General features: G+C 39.9%; 2 protein-coding genes across 4 annotated transcripts in view; one reads left to right on the forward strand and one right to left on the reverse strand.

Annotated features, from left to right (window-relative positions):
• C27H8orf48 (chromosome 27 C8orf48 homolog) overlaps positions 1-13,185 on the reverse strand; it is a 40,697-nt gene extending 27,512 nt beyond the window's left edge. For 2 of the 3 annotated variants that reach the window (XR_011564468.1, XM_070781611.1), the window contains exon 1: positions 11,497-13,183. Coding sequence is in view for 2 of the 3 variants with exons in the window: in XM_070781611.1 (XP_070637712.1) it covers positions 11,497-12,284 (788 nt within the window). In the remaining variant the exon portion in view is untranslated. Of the gene's footprint in view, positions 1-11,496 lie in introns of all 3 variants that reach the window. The other variant, XM_070781610.1, reaches the window with a different exon arrangement.
• The window catches only part of DLC1 (DLC1 Rho GTPase activating protein), a 522,352-nt gene that overhangs the window by 13,969 nt on the left and 489,852 nt on the right, over positions 1-18,531 (forward strand). The window lies entirely within an intron of this gene.

Consider the following 18,531-nt stretch of genomic DNA (forward strand, 5'->3'; position numbering starts at 1 on the left):
TTAACCATGAATTCCAAGTCTGTATCTTTAGTCTTTGTGAAAACAGCTGCTGAGATAGTAAAGTAGCCATAATTTCTGAATCATCTTATATTGAGCCAAAAGTTCAAGGTAAATGGTACCAAGATTTTTATTTGAACTTTCGTTTAATACTCTGTCATTTTTATGGAATACACTTTAATTTTATTGCATTATTATCCAGTAAAATTGGGGGTTTTAAATACACAATACACTTAGGCTGTATTTTTTCTGTAGTGGAGTGAATTTATATTTAATGGTCTTGTGTTGGATGAACAGGGTGATTGTAATTTTCTGCTGCCTCCAAAATTTTTATCTTTGCCTCTCTTTCTCTGGCTCTTAGCTGCTGTGGAGTAAATATATTCACTTAGTTGTCATACACCAAATTCAAAATAATGATTTCCTCCTCATTCTGCCAAACCTGTCTTTCCTGGACTCTCTCTTAGGTAATACAAACTATAGCTTAAGGAAAACATCATGCTTGATACCATTTTCCCTTTTTCAATCAATTTGTCACCAAGGCTGATTCATTTTATTATCTGCAATCTTTTTCTGTTTTTCAATTTTCCATCTGTTGGATCTGCCATTATTTCACACCCTCAAAACGCATCAGTTCGGTTAGGACAATGGACTCTTTGCAAAACGTGCTTGTAGTTGGAAGAACTAGAATTTGAACCAAAGACTTTTTAAAACCTAGGCCTCAATACCTGCTGAAAAGTGAAGTAGGACATACAAAATAAAAGCCAAGGATTTGTGATTTTAGTCTATACCCAGTGGAAGTGATGTTACCCAAAGTGTTTTTAAGAGATTAATTTTGAGTTATTATTTAGGGTGTATTAGTATAAAAGCATACTGCCTTCAGTGAAAGAGAGAAAATTATTATAGTAATTGGAGCATGACATGACAAAGGCCTAGCAATAGTAATTCTGGAGGGGAGATTAAAGGGAAAAGATAAAGTACTGACAGAAACTTGAAAGACTGGTTAGCACACTGTTTCAGTTTTCTAAATATCAACATATAATAAAAGACTTCATTTTTACTTCCCAGATAAATACTGGTTAGAGACCCAGCATTCAAGTTGACAACACCACCCAATTTCAAATGTAAATTAATGTCATATCACCCACTGAAAACTGTATTTGCGATGTTTAAAGTTTTAGTTTTATGTTTGAAAAGCACACCAGTACTTTTTATTCTATAAAGCTCTTCAAAGAAAAAGGGAATCATACATGTCCCTTCCACATTTATCATTTTGCTCAGCAGAGTTTTGTTTGGAAAATGTCTGTGATATCCAAAAACAAAGTTCCAGCAGATGGAGGAGGTGAAAATAGACACATGTTCCAGCTGTTTTTAATCTTTTTTTTTTTTTTTTTTTTGCTGCAGTTAAAATGAAAGTACACCCTTTAAAAGGCAGAATCGTCACTCTCTTCGAATATGAGTTTGTCTAAGTGGTCACTCACAAAATTGTGTGTCTTCTAATAGAAGTTGCACCTGTGTGTAAACATGCTTGTGGAGTATGTGTGCACACATCTCTGGATGTGCATGCATGGCTGTGTTTAAAGAATTTCCCCAAGTAGATCTTGTTCTATAGGTGAAGTGGTTGCCTATGTGTACTCCCAAGTCACTGCTAGATATTCATTATGTAAATCCAAAGTTTTAAAAAAAATCCTTATTCTATATTATTACTTTGAGGTACTGAAGTAGGTTGATCTTAGTTTTGGCAGATTTCTGGTACTTTTAGAGTGATCAGTACCAGATAAGAGCACTTCTTATACCATGCCACCTTAACAAATCTCATGTAATCACTATCCATAGGCACCTCAAGCTCATTATATCCCAGTTTGATGGAATTGTTCTGTATCTCGACTGCATCAGTGTCAACATCTTGCTGTGATGTTGGACTATAGCTTTGCAAGCTGTTACCCTAGAAAGAAACTGTGTGAATGGTATATGGGATTTTTTTTTGTATTATTTCTTAGAACTTCATGTCAATCTACAGTGATCTCAAAAAGAGCAAGTTAACTGCTAAAAAAGACCTCAATTCAATTATCATGCTTTCTCCAAAGAAAACAAACTTTAATTTATAACATCTTCTGACAACACCAGCATACACCTGACGGGAACTAACCTGTCACCTTTTGCTCTTCCCTACTGCACCTGTCCCCTCCAGTTCAGTTCAGTTCAATTCAGTCACTCAGTCGTGTCCGACTCTTTTGAGACCCCATGGACTACAGCATGTCAGGCTTCCCTGTCCATCACCAACTCCTGGAGCTTGCTCAAACTCATGTCCATCGAGTGGGTGATGCCATCCAACCATCTCATCCTCTGTCTCCCCCTTCTCCTGCCTTCAATCTTTCTCAGCATCAGGGTCTTTTCTAATGAGTCAGCTCTTGGCATCAAGTGGCCAAAGTATTGGAGTTTCAGCTTCTGCATCAGTCCTTCCAATGAATATTCAAGACTGACTTCCTTTCGGATGGACTGGTTTGATCCCTCCAATTCAATGAGTCATCAAGTCCTGCTGATTTACTTTCTGTTTCTACAAAACATCTATTTCTTCCTCTTTTCCAGTGCTGATGCCATGTTTCAGAGCCTTGTTATCTCTTTCCTTGATGAACAAAACAGCCTTCAAATTGGTCTTCCTGCTTCAAGCTTTATCATCCCAAAACAGTTGCTCTAAACGCAGCTGTATATTATACTCTTAGGAAATTTTATGAAAATACTGCCAGATCTCCACTCAGCAACATTTAAATAAGAATATACAGAAGGAGGGCCCAGGCATGGGTATATTTTGAAAGCTTCTCAGATAATTCTAACGTGCAGCCATGGTTGAAAATTGTTACCTTGAGCATCTCTCTTTAATTAAGATTCTAGAATAGGTTCACTGAGATGAAATTCTGGGCGTTTCATTCTTTTGCTTTAGTGTTCTGTCTGTTATAGCTAGAGTATGTTTCTCTCCAAATGCACATGTTGAAGTTCTAACTCATATTCTCTCAGAAAGTGACTTTACTTGGAGAATCTTTAAAGAGGTGATCAGGTGAGGTCATTGGAGTGAGCCCAAATACTAACGACCGGTGTCCTTCGTAGAAGGAGATTTTGGACACAGATATACATACATGGTGAACGTAGTGTGAGCATGAAGGCAAAGACTGGGGTGATGTGTCTACAGGCTAAAGAGCATCAAAAATGGTCAGCAAACCACCAGAAACTAAGCGAGGGCATAGCACAGATTCTTGCTCACAGCCTTACTTCCTTTTCCCCTAAAGAATCAACATATGGCTAAATATGTAATTACTTTATCGGTGTGGCCAATACTGTGAAATGAAAATATTAAATATCACATTTATGATGTTGTCTTGAAGAGTGGTTGCAGAATTTTTTTTTCCTCAACACTTACTTCATTGTGAGAGAAAATCTCTCTGGGGTGTGCATTGCCACATCCTGACTTTTGGAAAATCTGTTGACCTAGAGCTCTGTGTGATTACTCCCACGGGTTATAGAAATAGTCTCTTGTATGATAGATGAAGTTATTCTCCAGAGAGAGTGGATAGGGTGTTATTTTCCGAAACTTTCTCTCCCAGGGACCCTGTGAGACTAGAATTTTTTTTCCATCTGCTCTACCTCCTTCATACACAGACATACACACAAGTTTTTATTTTATTTTTTAATGCATTAAAAATGTTTTCTAGGTGACTTTGATGTGGATACTTTAAGTTGCATGAAATACAATAAAACTCTTTTTAGGTAGGAAGATAAAACTGAAAAAAAAAAAAAGAGAGAGAGAAGATGAGGAAGAATAAAGTGAGAGTGTTAATCACTCAGTCATGTCCAACTCTTTGCAACCCCATGGACTGTAACCTGCCAGGCTCCTCTGTCCTTGGAATTCTCCAGGCAAGGATACTGGAGTGGGTTGCCATTCCCTTCTCCAAGGGATCTTCCTAACCCAGGCAGACTCTTTACCATCTGAGCCACATGGGAGAGGAGGGGAGCTCAGAAATGGGGGTGGTTGGGGTGGGAGGGTATTCCTGCATTTAGTACAAAGCCCTACAACCCTGGTGAAATTTCTGAAAGTATTTGGTAACCTGAGGACCCTGGCATCTCTGTCAAGAAGCAGCAGTTGACCTTCTCTGCACTCACAATGTTAAACAAGCCCAGTATCTTTTAGGCCTTTGGGGGATCTGGAGGCAACATATTCTTCATTTACAAGTTTTATTAAGCTTTTTTACGCTGTTGTTCACAATTTGTCCCATCTTGAATTGGCGCTCCCCTCCAACAAAGGACTCTGGAATTTCTGAGAGGCAGTCCAGCAGGCTCTCCCCTTAGTTCCCATTCCCTGCCCCCAGAGAACCATTCACTGCAGAAGCTGGAGCAAAGGCCTCTCATAGCTCCTGAAACCTCTGCACCACCCGTGATGACTGTAAGTTGCTTGTGGATTTCTGGTTTGAGAAACTGCCCTCCTGAGCCTCATACTATATACCACTAGAGTGGCTACTGGAGACTGCCTATTGGTCCCCTAGAAATACATATCCACTCTCGCAGTCCCCGAGCCTCTGCAGCTCCATTACTTTCTGTGGGGCAGCCTTCTATGAACTCAGCCTAGCCATTGAGACCTCCTTGCTAAGCAGAAGTGTTAGCTGCAGCCTGGACCTAAGTTGGGGTCCTCTGGAGTACCCCACCTGTAGGAAAAAGGGTGGCCTCCTCTGACCTCAGACCCTTGCCAGTTGAGAGTTAACTTCTCTCTGTGCCCTTGGCATTTGACTCCTTGGAGTCAAATGAGTGAAAGGAGTAGGAGTTTGTACACTTTATGGACAAAACTGCATGTTATAGAGCTTTCCGGAGAGCTGCTACTTTGAATTCCCTAATCCAGACATCCTTGACAAAGGATGGGCTTCAAGGATCAGCAAAATTAGCTGGATTTCATGTAGTCAACAGCTTTACTCTGCCCAACAACTGCCTGCATCCGTGTTTGCTTATAGACTCTCAGGCCATTGCAGTGTTCTAGCCACCTAGTTCCACCAGTGTTAACCACAGCAATTATTTATCCAAGTTTTCCCTCCTTGGGGAAAATAACTATGGGAGTCTCCTGCCTCACAGATACCCAAAATATAAATCAAGGTGACATATTAAAGCCACAATACAGGCCTCACTTTATCCACATTGAGATGCCAGATGTTAAGGGTGACCATTTCAGTTCTAAAAATACACAATGCTGAGCTCTTGAACAAGGTATTCAATGGAACTTTCCCCACCCCTGTCTGTCTCAGGCTACAAGCCTCATAGAGTTCTCTTACTCAAGCATACTCAAGAAAGATAAATTTTAATTAAATGAAATAGGACATCTTTTATCAACAGTCAAACATTAAGGATGACTGGTAATAAAGAGTCTGATTCCATTTTTGATGTTTGACAGTCAAAAACGTGCACGCCCACCTTTCATTCCCACTCCACCTTCGCACTAGCTGATAAAATCCCAGGGGCTCCCTTTGGTACTGGCAGGAAGTTCAGACCATGTAAGCCCAGTCCACAGGTGTGAATCCTCACCTGAGCCCCACTCCCTGATCACAGTAAAATCCAAATCAGTATCTTTCCTCTCTCTCCAGTCATTTTTAGATCAGCTTGGGAGTTTGCCCTGTGTCCCTCAGAAGCAACTTTCAATATGTGAGCGATAGACCTTTTCAGACCTTCTCAGACTTCACGTGGGGTCATCAGTCTTGACATTCAAAGCAAATTTAGGATGGAATGACCATAACATACTTTCTCCTAAACCCCAATTAATACCTCAACAGTGGGCTCATCAAGACTAGGCTCTGGGATTATTGGAGCCACTCTGATAGAATTTTGTAATATCCATTGTAATTTGAGTTTACAGAAAATTGGAGAATTTGAAATTCTCTATTGCAGAGGGCATTGTCAACTGAGAATTCAGTTGTCTTTTCCTTTTCTGTCTCAGATTAACTATTTGTGTATGTACTTTTCATCTGTCAATTCCAAAAAAAAATTGAAGGAGAACCCACACCCATGTAGAACCACAATTCTTATTTTCTTTGCAGCCTGTTTAACTATGTTGCTGCAGAAACAACTATGTTACTATATTAGGCTTCATCATGAAATAAACTAACATGTTTAAAACTGGAGGTATTCTGAGCTGGGTGTCCCAAACATTCCTAAACAGTTCTGAGACTGGAATTTGAATGACTCAGAGGTTCAGGACTGAACTTTCTTTTCTCTCAATCTGGCACATCACTTACTTCTGTTCTAAGGATTTTGTTTTTCTAATACTCGTTAAATGCATAGATTTGTTTCTCAGTGCAGAATTTGTTTTCATTAAAAATCTAGATAAAAAACATAAACTACATGGATGCATATTTATAGATTGTCTATATTACAGTTACATATGCTGCATTTATTTAATCCTGTACCAAGTTGCCAGATACATTTTTAGTGCATTGGGGAAATATGTGGTTTCTTAGCATCTGATCTGATAGATTTTCCTTTCCAGACTTACTGGAATCTCTTGGGTGCCGCTATAAAGGGTTTGGAGAAAGGATATTCATTCCTTTTGAATTTGTTCAGAAGAATTAAAAACTATTTTTCGAGTTTGAGCATCAAGAATTTCTACCTCATTTCAAAACTGCAAAAAGTCATGAATTATCTTTGAAGTTAACAAGTCACATAAATGTTTTTCTATCTGAAAACATGAATTCCAGAGAGATATTTTTATATTCTTCTAAATGAATACTGTATTAATTGGCTGCATATGGAAAGATATCAAAAAGTGTTCCACTAATTTGCCACTGAGAGAAAGTATGAATGTACATGATAAAAAGGAATCCAAGCCATGGAGAGAAAGAGAACAATTATAGAAAATAGCCACACAAAGGCAAAACACTAGCAGATTATTTTCTTGTTCTGATGCAAAAGACATATTAAATCTCATTATTTGGATGCACTTATTTTTCCATCATTGAAACTTTTCTTGAGCACCATCCTGTGTCAGGCATTGTGCTAAGTCCCATGGAAAGTGTATAAGATGGAACCTCCACCCTCCAGTTGTTCAAATCAAGGAAGAAAGAAAAGATTATGAAGACACAAGTGTTATAAATTTATATTAGTGCTTTAGCATACAGACTACAACATCTAATTCTGATTAGTCAGTGTTTCAAGGTTATGGGCTGAGTGCAAAGAAGGTGAGGCATGACAATGGGTTAAGGAGTACATCAAACTACATGATCATCTCAACTGATGAAATACCCCTTTATGATACAAAAACATTCAACAAACTAAGAATAGAAAGGAACTTACTCCAAATGAAAAAGGCCATTTATGAAAAACCCACAAACATACTCAATGGTTAAAAACTGAAAGCTCTTCCCCTAAGATCGGAAATAAGACAAGAGTATTCACTTCACTACTTCTATTCATTACAGTACTGGAAATTAGAGCCAGGGCAATTAGGCAAGAAAAAAAAAGTGTCCAAATCAAAAGAAAGAAGTAAAATTATCTCTGTTTACAAATGACAAAATCTTCTAGCTCTAAAATCCTAAAGAATCCATTTTCTTAAAAACTGTCAGTGCAAATCAATAAATTCAGCAGTTTCAAGATATGAAATCAACAGGCAAAAATCTGTTGTATTTCTACACACTAGCAATGAACATCCAAAAAGAAAATGAATTGAAAAAAAAATCCATTTACTATAGCAAACAATGGAGTAAAATACTTAGGAATAAAGGAAGCACACAACTCGTATGCACAAAACATGAAACACTTGTTTCAAAATTAAAGACCTAAACAAAATTTAAAATCTCTTGTGCATGGATTGGAAGGCCTAATTGACTGAAGGGATGAATTATGACCCTTAATGGGAAAATAATTCAGAATTTTTTATACTAATATGGCAAAGATAAAGCATGACATAGTGTGGATTTCAAATAAAAAGTTACTATGATTTCTTTTCCCATTTTATCTAGGAATGACTAATAGAAATACAATAAATTTTATAGAAAAAAAGGAGCATGTTTATACATAAATGAAGGTCTAAAGGCAAAGACTGCTGCTGCTGCTGCTAAGTCACTTCAGTCGTATCCGACTCTGTGCGACCCCACAGACGGCAGCCCACCAGGCTCCCCCGTCCCTGGGATTCTCCAGGCAAGAACACTGGAGTGGGTTGCCATTTCCTTCTCCAATGCATGAGAGTGAAAAGTGAAAGTGAAGTTGCTCAGTGGTGTCGGACTCCTAGCGACCCCATGGCCTGCAGCCCACCAGGCCCCTCCGTCCATGGGATTTTCCAGGCAAGAGTACTGGAGTGGGGTGCCATTGCCTTCTCCAAGGCAAAGACTAGTACTAAAGAGTTGAAATATGATACAAAAGCTATTTTTTGCTGATTTTTACAAGTTTTTGATTATTATAGGTTTTTGATTATTATAGGTTAGGTGTAAAGACATGTACAAAAATTATCTCCTCCGTTCTCCTTCCACAGCTAAACTTCATGGAGTCTACATACCACTTCCTTTGAAAATAAGATTAGTAACAATTTGTAAGTCATCTAGAAAACTGGTGACATTTACTCAGAATGTAAGAAATTACTCAGAATTTCAGAAATAAGCAGCATTCATAATTGGACTGTTGTTAATCATGATTTGGACAACAAAATGCAAGGGGGCACTAGATCAGCCCTTTATGCTTTCTGATATTTTTAACTGTACTAAAAATAAAGGAGCTTTTCAAGTTAAAAAAAAAAAAAGTCTATACCCATATTCCTCATGTCCTTAGCTTACATTTATTCCTCAATCTGCTTTGTCAGTCTGCCCAGATTCTAAGAGTGAAGTGACTGCTGTTAAGGCCAAGAGGCCAATATGTGACTAAACCATCTCCTGTGAACTCTGTTGGGTTGGCATGTTTTGACAGCCCATCCTTCTTGAAATCTTCTCTTTCTCTGCTCTCTGATACTACACTTTACTGTTTTCCTTTATTCTTCTAGGATGACTCCTCCTCAGTCTCCTTTGCTGGCTTATTCTCCTCTGTTGTTGCTGTTGTTCAGTTGCTAAGTTGTGTCCAACTCTTTTGGAACCCCACGGACTATTCCCTGCCAGGTTCCTGCGTCCATGGGATTTCCCAGGCACGAACACTGGAGTGGACTGGCATTTCCTTCTCCAGGGGATCTTCTCGACCTAAGAATCAAACCTGCATCTCCTGCATTGGCAAATGGGTTCTTTACCACTGAGCCATCAGGGAAACCTTATTCTCCTCTGCTGCTGCAGCTGCTGCTAAGTCGCTTCAGTCATGTCCAACTCTGTGCGACCCCAAGACAGCAGCCCACCAGGCCCCGCCGTCCCTGGGATTCTCCAGGCAAGAACACTGGAGTGGGTTGCCATTTCCTCCTCCAATGCATGAAAGTGAAAAGTGAAAGTGAAGTCGCTCAGTCATGTCCGAGTCTTAGCGACCCCATGGACTACAGCCTACCAGGCTCCTCCATCCATGGGATTTTCCAGACAAGAGTACTGGAGTGGGGTGCCATTGCCTTCTCCTATTCTCCTCTACCCAGCCACTAATTGGTGAATTTCTCAAGAACTGGTCATAGCCTTTCTTCTCTTCTCATTCTATTTTCTTCAAGAAGAGCTCACCACATCTATAACTTCAATTTCTAACTACAGTATCTTCCAGTGATCCCCTCCCCCTCAACCCTTTACTTTAAATCTCTAGGTTAGACCTTGTCTTCAGATCACAAGCACACATAACCAAATGTTTGTCAACCTCTCAATGTGAATGTCCCAAATATTTCTCAAACTAATCATGTCCACATAATTGCCTTCTTAATCAAATACCATCCTCTTTCATTGTTCCTATCTCAATGAAATTATCATATCATACAAATGTACAAGTCAGAAACTTAGTCAATTCTTAACATTTACCTTTTATTAAACCCCTATATTCATTTCTTCACCAAAGAATGACTTCTAAATCCTTGTTAGATTTCTGTTTTTCTTTCTACCTGTACAGTCAAAATCCTAATCCAAAATGCCAGTATCTCTCTCTTGGATTGTTATAAAAACTTTGTAACTCTTTCAACTAAAATGTTGCCTTCTATAATATGAAAAATCACCGGGTGGAAAGTTTTAGTCCTTAAATCTGTGAGAGAAGAATAGTAAACTCTTGTTTCCAAAGTGACTGTAGAAATGTTATAGAATGCAGGTCCATGTGCCCACACACAGTAAGGCCAAAGGATATTAAAACATTAAGAGTTTGGAACATAGAACGGTTTACTGTAAGGCCATGCTTTAAGAACCCCATAATGCCCCAAAAGCTTTCAACAAATCCCCTTAATAGGAAAGGTGAGGGCGGGTGTGTTAGTTGTTACAAATTTGTTAGTGGCAGATCCTTTGTTCCTGAGGTCTGGTCCATGGCCCAAGGTGTTCCTCATAAACCTTCACCAAAATAAATGTTATTCTCAGTTCAGACAAGAAAAGGCAAGATCCCAAAGCTCAACTTTCACCCTCTAAGGTCCAAGCTTGGCTAATAGGAGGGTGATCCTTGCACAGGCCAATAATTGCCTGAAGCGCTTGTCATGCACCCAGTTCGGGTCCTCCCGCCAGGGCCCAGGCCTAGCTGAGGAGGCAGATCTTAGCTGACAGGCACCCTCATGGCTAAGTCCCCAGTCCCTGCCCAGATGGGAACCCAGAACCCAACTGACTCTCAGTCTTATTTAAATCGGAGAGAATCATTTGTTTAGGATTGATAGGAGTATGTGCTGTAGCAAATACCAATCATGTGAATTCCTAGCTCAAACAATTGCCCTTCTTTGAAAAGAGACCCAACCACAGTGGTGGACCTGAAGTAGATGCTCCATGTCTGTGCAAATTATCCCTGACCTCTGGCCACTTCCTCAGGATAGACAACCGATCTAAGCTGGACCAGTTTCTGAAACTTGAACAGAGAGACTGAAGCTGGTTGAAGCTGTTACCTGAGTGGCAGATTCCCCATTTACTCCAGTTGCTGAGGCCTCCTTGAACTGCCAGGCATGGAGACCACAGGTCCTGGAGGTGAGGATGGGAGAGGTTCGCTGCTCCTTTAAGGCCTGGGCCTGGCCAGTTAGGAGGCCATGCCAGGTTTCTGGGGCTCTTCAGGACAGCCCTCAGCCTGTCCCCAGGCATGGCCCCATGACTGCTTCGCACCCCACGTTCTGCCACGATGGCCACTGGGGGGTGACCACAGGAAGAGTGGGACCTTATAACTGCTGTCCTCAAGGTCTCCCAATAACCGTGGCCACGCTAAGGATTGGGTGCTATAGGCTGCGTGCCCACTCCACCCCTATTACAGAGATGATAATTATTCAAATACACAACAGAAACATTAACCCACATGACACATTATCATTAATAAACACCACCCCCTGTTTGGTTAAGAATAAGAGGTTTGCAAATAAGCGGACAAAAAGGTGAATGACAAGCACTATTTCCATTCTGCTACATTTTCTGCTTTATATCTGACCTTTCAAAAACCAGAGTCTCCAATTTTACTTTTCTCTCATTCAGTCTTTCCCAGATTCTTCTGGGGTCATCTGAAAGCCTGGGAAGGCTCTGGTGTGCTTCTCTGACAAGGGTAAGGAAGTCTTGCGTATGAAGATGTTCATCTATTTTCTCTTGGAGTAGAAGTGACTCCAGTAAAGTCTTCTTCTGTTTCAGGAAGGCAGATTGGGCCAGTTCTGCCCTTTTTCTGATACAGTCGGGACACCGAGAAGAAATGTGTTGCTTAGCTGTTCCCACCTGTTTGGGTGTTGTCCTCATGTTTTTAAAATAGATTCTATTCAAAAGCTCGTCAGGGACAGTACACTTTAAGGCATCTACCTCTGGAGCTTCTGCCTCGGGTCCAAGCTGCAGCTTTTTATGTCTGCTGCTCTTTTTCCCCTTGGAGTTTGCTCTACGGTGGATCAGGTTTACCTTAACGGTGCAGAAAGACTGCAGGGCATTCAGTTCTTCAGGGGATGCCTGAGTGATTTCTGTTTGATGGTTAGTGTCCGGTCGGTACTGTTCAGAGTTCGTTTCCTTGCCCTTGAGGTTGTGGATCCATTTTCTGCTCAATTTCTTTACATTAGCTTTGAAGTCCGAAAGCTCAGATTGGTTGTCTCCATATTCCGAGCGAGAAGGCAGCAATCCACTCTCAGACTTGCTCCCAGAGGCATAAGCCCAGGGCTGCAGTCCTCCAGAGGAACTGAATGAACCGGAACTCTTTACCTCATCAGTCAAGGACTCCAAGGTCTCCTTAGAAAGGTCTGCCATAGTCCCGGTGTCCACTGGGGCCAATTCTCCCTGTTTCTCTGAATCCTCCAGCTTCTAGGCAGATGGCCATCACACTGCATCAGGCTCTGAGCCTCATCTGCTTTGCCGTGGTCAAGACTGCCTCAGGAACTGGTCAGTCCCGAGCCCCTCGGGGATGAGTTTTAGGTGCCGGCAGTTCCTCAAGGGAAGCCCTTCCGGGCGACTCGGTCCCGCTGCCTTGGCAACCAGAGGCGGTCATGCGCAGAGGGTCGCTGGGGCGCCGCGCTCCTTCCCTTGCGCCGCGCTCCTTCCCTTCCCCCACGCTCCTCGGAGCCGACTCCGCCGGCACAGTTCGTGTAGTTTTTCGGAGCCTCCCTCTCTTCTGGCTCTCCAGAGTCTCCGCCTCCTCGGTGCTATTTTAGTGCAAAATCCAATAACGATGGAGAAAAGGTTGCAAACTCTTCTTCCCCAGGGGTCAAAAAAGTAAACACGCCTCTTTCCCAACAGGAATAGATGGCCTCTGACTAATCCGATAATGCACACGCGGGCTAAATGCATCCAAAGAAAAAAAAAAAAGAAAAGCCCCAAACAAACAAAAACATACCTCCTCCTGCTGGCCAGAAAAACACAAGCAAAAACGTATCTGCCTATCAGATAGCTAAGAGCTCATCTAATCGCAGAGCACATCTTTGAAAATCTAAATACTGAAACCACCCTGTGAGATTCCTGCGTGGCAGGGCACCGACTCTACCGCTTGCTCCGGCCTCGTCTTGCACAGCTTTTTGTGCTCCGGCATTTTTGGACGACTTTGCAGTTTTCCCAGATCTCAGTTTCTCAGGCCTTTGTTCCGGCAGTGCTCCTCTGAATGGCACTTCAACTGCTGCTCTTCCCTCTTCGTTAAATACTGCTCCTCTTTCAAGTCCACCCCCCCCCCCCCACCACACCTTTTTTTTTTTTTTTTTTCTGGAAGAGCTTCATATCCACCACTGACCCCAACAGTTTACTGCACAGCCTTTCTTTCCGGGTTTGCAACTCTGTATTTTATACACATTTGATAATACCTCCCACACCGCCGCCTCCAGATTAAAAACCCCATGAAAGCAGAAATCCTGTGTCTTGTGCTGCAGTCTCCACGGGTACCTGATACATAGAAAGTGCTCAATAAATCGTTACTGAGTAAATGTGTTGAATGACTATGCAAACAGAAATAAATGTTACCTCACACAGGTACGCACCTCAATCTTGATGCATAAGTACTACAAGGTCGAGGAACTACAGTCTTTTTCAAATGAGATAATTCCAAATGAGATAATTTCCCTCTCCCAGTTCTCTCCGGGGCGGGGTGGAGGGAGGGCGGAGGAGTAGGGGGATGGGGGCGGTTATTCAAGTCTGGCCAGATATATTTAAGGTTATTACAAAAGTGCTCACTTTGGCAGTGAGGCAAAACTCTGCAATGTTCGACAAGCATCTCTCAAATATGAGCCAGTTCATATTGAAGATGAAGAGATCTCAGCTTCATTCATTCCACCCAAATCATATTTTATCATATAATATTAATCTTTAAAAAGAGGTAATATATAATTTGTGGTTAAAGCCAAGTAATCTCCAGTTCAAGGACTCAAGATTTTCATTTTTAATTTTTGTTTCAAAAGTCTCCATCATTCCCTGAAATATTTACACATTCATGTGAAAAGTGGGAAAGTGTTAGTCGCTCAGTCTGTCTGACTCTTTGCCCCCCCATGAACTGTAGCCCACTAGGCTCCTCTGTCCATGGGTTTCTCCAGGCAACAATACTGGAGTGGGTTGCCATGCAGTCCTCCAGGGGATCTTCCCCACCCAGGGATTGAACCCAGGACTCTCTCTTTCTTTGCATATGAGCATGGTCAGTGATACACATGTGAAAACAAAATCTCAGAACAGTCCATGAGCAGTACTGGCAAGAAATATATATAATCTGACTTCTTAACAGAATTGTGAACAAGTGTGTTGCCTTTAATCTTTTTCCTTAGATATCTCAAGTGAGAGCAAAAAATAAAAAGTAAAAAAAATTTTTTTTTTAAGAACAGGAATATATAAAGAAAAGGGAAGGAGAGACAGTTGCAACTTCCCATCTTATCTAAAATCTTTTTACTATCCCAATGGATACAAGTCACTCCTACTCACTCTACTGAAAGCAGATTTTATCAAGCTTTTCAGGGGGGAAAAAAAAACAAAGAATGTCCTTAAAATTTTTTGTTGTTGTTTTTATCAGGAAAAGAAACATCGAGGAATTAACAGGAAACATTTGTAGCTGTCCCAGAAAATTCATAGAAACATTTCAGTGTTTCAGTAACCGTTATATAATTGCTTCTTTATTTATCAACTATCTGTGAAGTTCAGAATCGTTTTTGCAAAAACTGAAATTAACTAAAACTAAAAACAACAAAAAAATTGGCTATCAGTATTCAAATATGCCAAGAACATGCTACATTTTAACTTTGTTTTAATGTCATCTTCTTTACACGTTCTCACTCACTTTGATAGCTATGAAAAACTATTAGCCTGATAATTAAAGATGTCCTGATAGTCTCAGTCTCATTTTGGCAAATCTTCAGTCAATGTTAATACCACTTCTAACAGAGCTGTTTCTTCTTTCACACTCCTTCCTTCTTTCACTCTCTTCCTTCACTCTCTTCCTTCCCAAGACAGTGCTTGCAGAGGGAAAATCCTTATTATCTTTGGGACATCTGGTGTAGGGGCCCTAACTTTGTGCCAGTCTCTTTCTTGGTCTCCACCACAAACTGCAGGTGATACTTGGATGTGCGCTGTTTCCCACCAAGGCACAGTTATTCTGGTCCCTTCCAGTACCCTGACAAAATCCTAGGCTACTGGACCTTGCCAAACCCTCTCTGGGCTCTCTTGCCTGCATCTTGACACCCACAGGTAACTTCATTTCTTTCAAAAGCTTCTGACAAGTGGTGGAGAAAAGGGAGAATGTTTTCCGGGAGACACAGCATAGCCTAAAGCTTTGCAACCTCCTCATCACTCAGACAACTTCCGGTGGCAAGTCCTCCTCCAGAAATCTCAGGCATGGTACCATCTCTTAGGGGCTAATCGTAACACTGGGTCCTTTAGAAACAGCAGTGTGACTGAAAGTTGCCTGAGGTGGAGGTGGAAAGTCCTAAGAGAGAAAGAGACCAATCAGGCGCTCCGGGCCGACTTATGTGGCAGCACTATTTTTATTGGCCCGCTGTCACCGTCTCTTCCCTCGAAGTCCTTAAGGAGAACAAAAGCTCTCCTTCCAGCTTTTCCTGAACAATCAAATATGCTTTGCAGCTACGGGACTTAACCCCAGAGACAGGAGGTCAAAACATATTAGTCTTCCTGTCAGATTCTTTCTCTCTCTCATTTCTCTTTCCTCGGAGGCAGAAGGGCAAGCTTTCAGCCTCTTCCTGTCAGGCAAGCACTTCTCCTCCAAGGAATCACAGTGGCCTCCTCTCCAGGATGGCATTCTGTACCCTTTCCAGGAGCCACTGGGGTGGACCCAGGGTACCAAGAGGGAATCTAGTTTATGAATAAGAGAAATTAAGTGGACAGATTCTTTACAAACAGTCTACCCTCTACATAAACTTCATAACACTGTGCCTGGTTCTGTGATCAAGCAAAATGAAAAATTACTTCCTCTCCTAAGGGGTTAGGTTGAAGGTATCAGAAATCTCATTGTGAGAAACCATTTTTGAGGAGACAGGAATCTTACATCATTCGTGATAAAAAATGATTTCAATTTACAGTGCAGTGGCTGTTCTTCATATTTGAAAAATGTTTTACCAGACAAATATCTCAATCTTTACATTATTTTTTCTATGTCTTCAGTGTTACTATTTTTCTGAAATTGATGAATTGCTTGATGAAGAACTCTCTTTTACTTTAATAGCTATTCTATTTTGCAAAGATAACATATGTTGATTGTCAGTAGTTTAAAAGATAAAGATAAACTACTAATATCCCCAGTGGCTCAGTGGTAAAGAATTTGCCTGCCAATGAAGGAGACACAGGAGATGCGGGTTCGAGCCCTGGGTTGGGAAGATCCCCAGGGGGAGGAAATGGCAACCCACTCCAGTACTGCTGCCTGAGAAATCCCATGGACAAAGGAGCCTGGCAGACTACAGTCCTTAGGGTTGCAGAGTTGGACACAACTTTGTGACTAAACAATGAATTTAAGTAAATGTTGCCTGAATTCTGATTTCCCTAAAATAGTCACTAAAAACACTTGCATAATACCTTAATATTTTTCCTTGAAGAATTTTTTTAAATAAAATCTAAATTATATTGGATTATGGTTTTATGAATTCTTCCTTAGCAATAATATGAACACTTTTCCATTCAATTTATATAAATTCTTTTTCAACATAATTTTAAAGGTGATATTGCATTATTTGATTTATTTAACTAATACAATTATTTAAACACAAGGCATTTCCAGGTTTTTGCCACTAAAAACTTCTGGAATAAGTATTTCTCTAGCTAAATCTTTATACACATTCATAACTATATATTTAGGATAAATTCTAGAAATTGTAATTGAGAGGTCAAAATGTATGTATAATGTTAAGGCTTTTGAGATATCTAACTCCCTCCCTTCTGCAGTATTTAAAAATCCAAAATATAATATTATTTTGTCTGTAATACCTGAGTTTATATCTCTAGTAGGTAAGACCTTTTTAAAAACATAACCACATTATTCTGATTGTCACATCTAAAACACAACATTATAATAATTCCTTAATATCACCTAATAATTATTCTGTATTTACATTTTTCTGGTTGTTTCAAAAATCTGTTTTGGGAATTGCAGTTTGGAATCAAAATCCAAACAAGGTCCATTCACTGCATTTGGCTAATCTGGTTCTCATGTCTCATACTCCACATCACTTACCATGTAAAACAGTTTAAAAAACTGAAAAGAAAAAATAGAGCAGGCAGAACTTTTTTCTATTTACTGTAATGTTTCCTATATCGTTATTTTAACGTTTTTGATGTATCCTTCCAAGTTTATTTTTTAAAATCAATATATACTTGAATCCCCATTCTTATGAAAAAAATATATTCAGCATATTCTACACATTGGTTCACATCTTTTTTGGGTTTTTTTTTTTTCCTCTTAAAAATATATTCTGGATATTACTTTACATCAAACTATAGATACCTTCGTCATTTCTCTCTATGGCTGCATGGTATTCCATTGTGGGAATATTTTTCCCATAGTTATTCCACATGTTGATGAACTTTCTGTGATCATAAAAAATTCAATTTTTCTGTGCATTTTTGGAGATGTAACTCAAGCAAGACTTCTAGCAGTCAGATTATTGGATCCAAGAATCAATGTACATATAGTTTTTTCTAGTATTTCCAAATTTCCCACTATATGGAGTGTGCATTTTGCATTCTTGCCAGAAAACGTGTGAGAGTGGCTATTCTCAAGAGCCTAGCCAACAGGAGTTGCACTTAAATTTAAATTTGTGATTCTAAGGGAAGAGAAATGGTATTGCAGTGTAATTTTACATTGAATTCCTCTAATTTTAAGTGAGATTAAACACCTTCCATGTATACAAGAGACATCTACATTTCTTCTTATGTGTACTGTTTATTCATTTATTTGACCCATTTTCCATAACATTTTTGTTTTATTCTTCTCAATTCTTGAAACCCACTTAAAAATCAAAATATTATTATTCATTTTTCTGTGACATAAGCTGTAAATGATTTCCCCAGTTTGTCTTTTTACTTACTTATGCTGTTTTCCATGCAAAACATTTTTATTTCACAGAACAAATTTATCAATCATTTTCCTTATTGTTCTTGGATTCTTAGCCACATTTAGAAAAATCTCCTATGCCCATGTTATAAAGACATTTACTCATATTTCCTTGTAGTACTTGTGATTCTTTTTATTCCCTTGCTTTAAAACTCTGATCTTTTTATGGTTACTTCTCTAGTACAGTATGAAGAATGAGTTTAATTTTATTTTCTTCCATATGGCTAGCCAGTGAGCCCAACAATATTTTATATCCTTTAGGTGCTATCTTTTGTCATAAATTCCCATATGCACTTAGTCTTTTTTTTTTTTTCCTTGACTTTCAAGTCTAGTACATTAGTCTGTTTTTCTATTTACATATCAATATCATAGAGTTTTAAAGGGCTTTATAATGTTTTAGGGCTTCCCAGGTGGCTCAGTGGTAACGAATCCACCTGCCAATGCAGGAACCACAGGAGACATGGGTTCGATCCC

The sequence above is a fragment of the Bos indicus genome, chromosome 27 (assembly GCF_029378745.1).
Source record: "Bos indicus isolate NIAB-ARS_2022 breed Sahiwal x Tharparkar chromosome 27, NIAB-ARS_B.indTharparkar_mat_pri_1.0, whole genome shotgun sequence".
Classification (NCBI taxonomy): Eukaryota; Metazoa; Chordata; class Mammalia; order Artiodactyla; family Bovidae; genus Bos; species Bos indicus.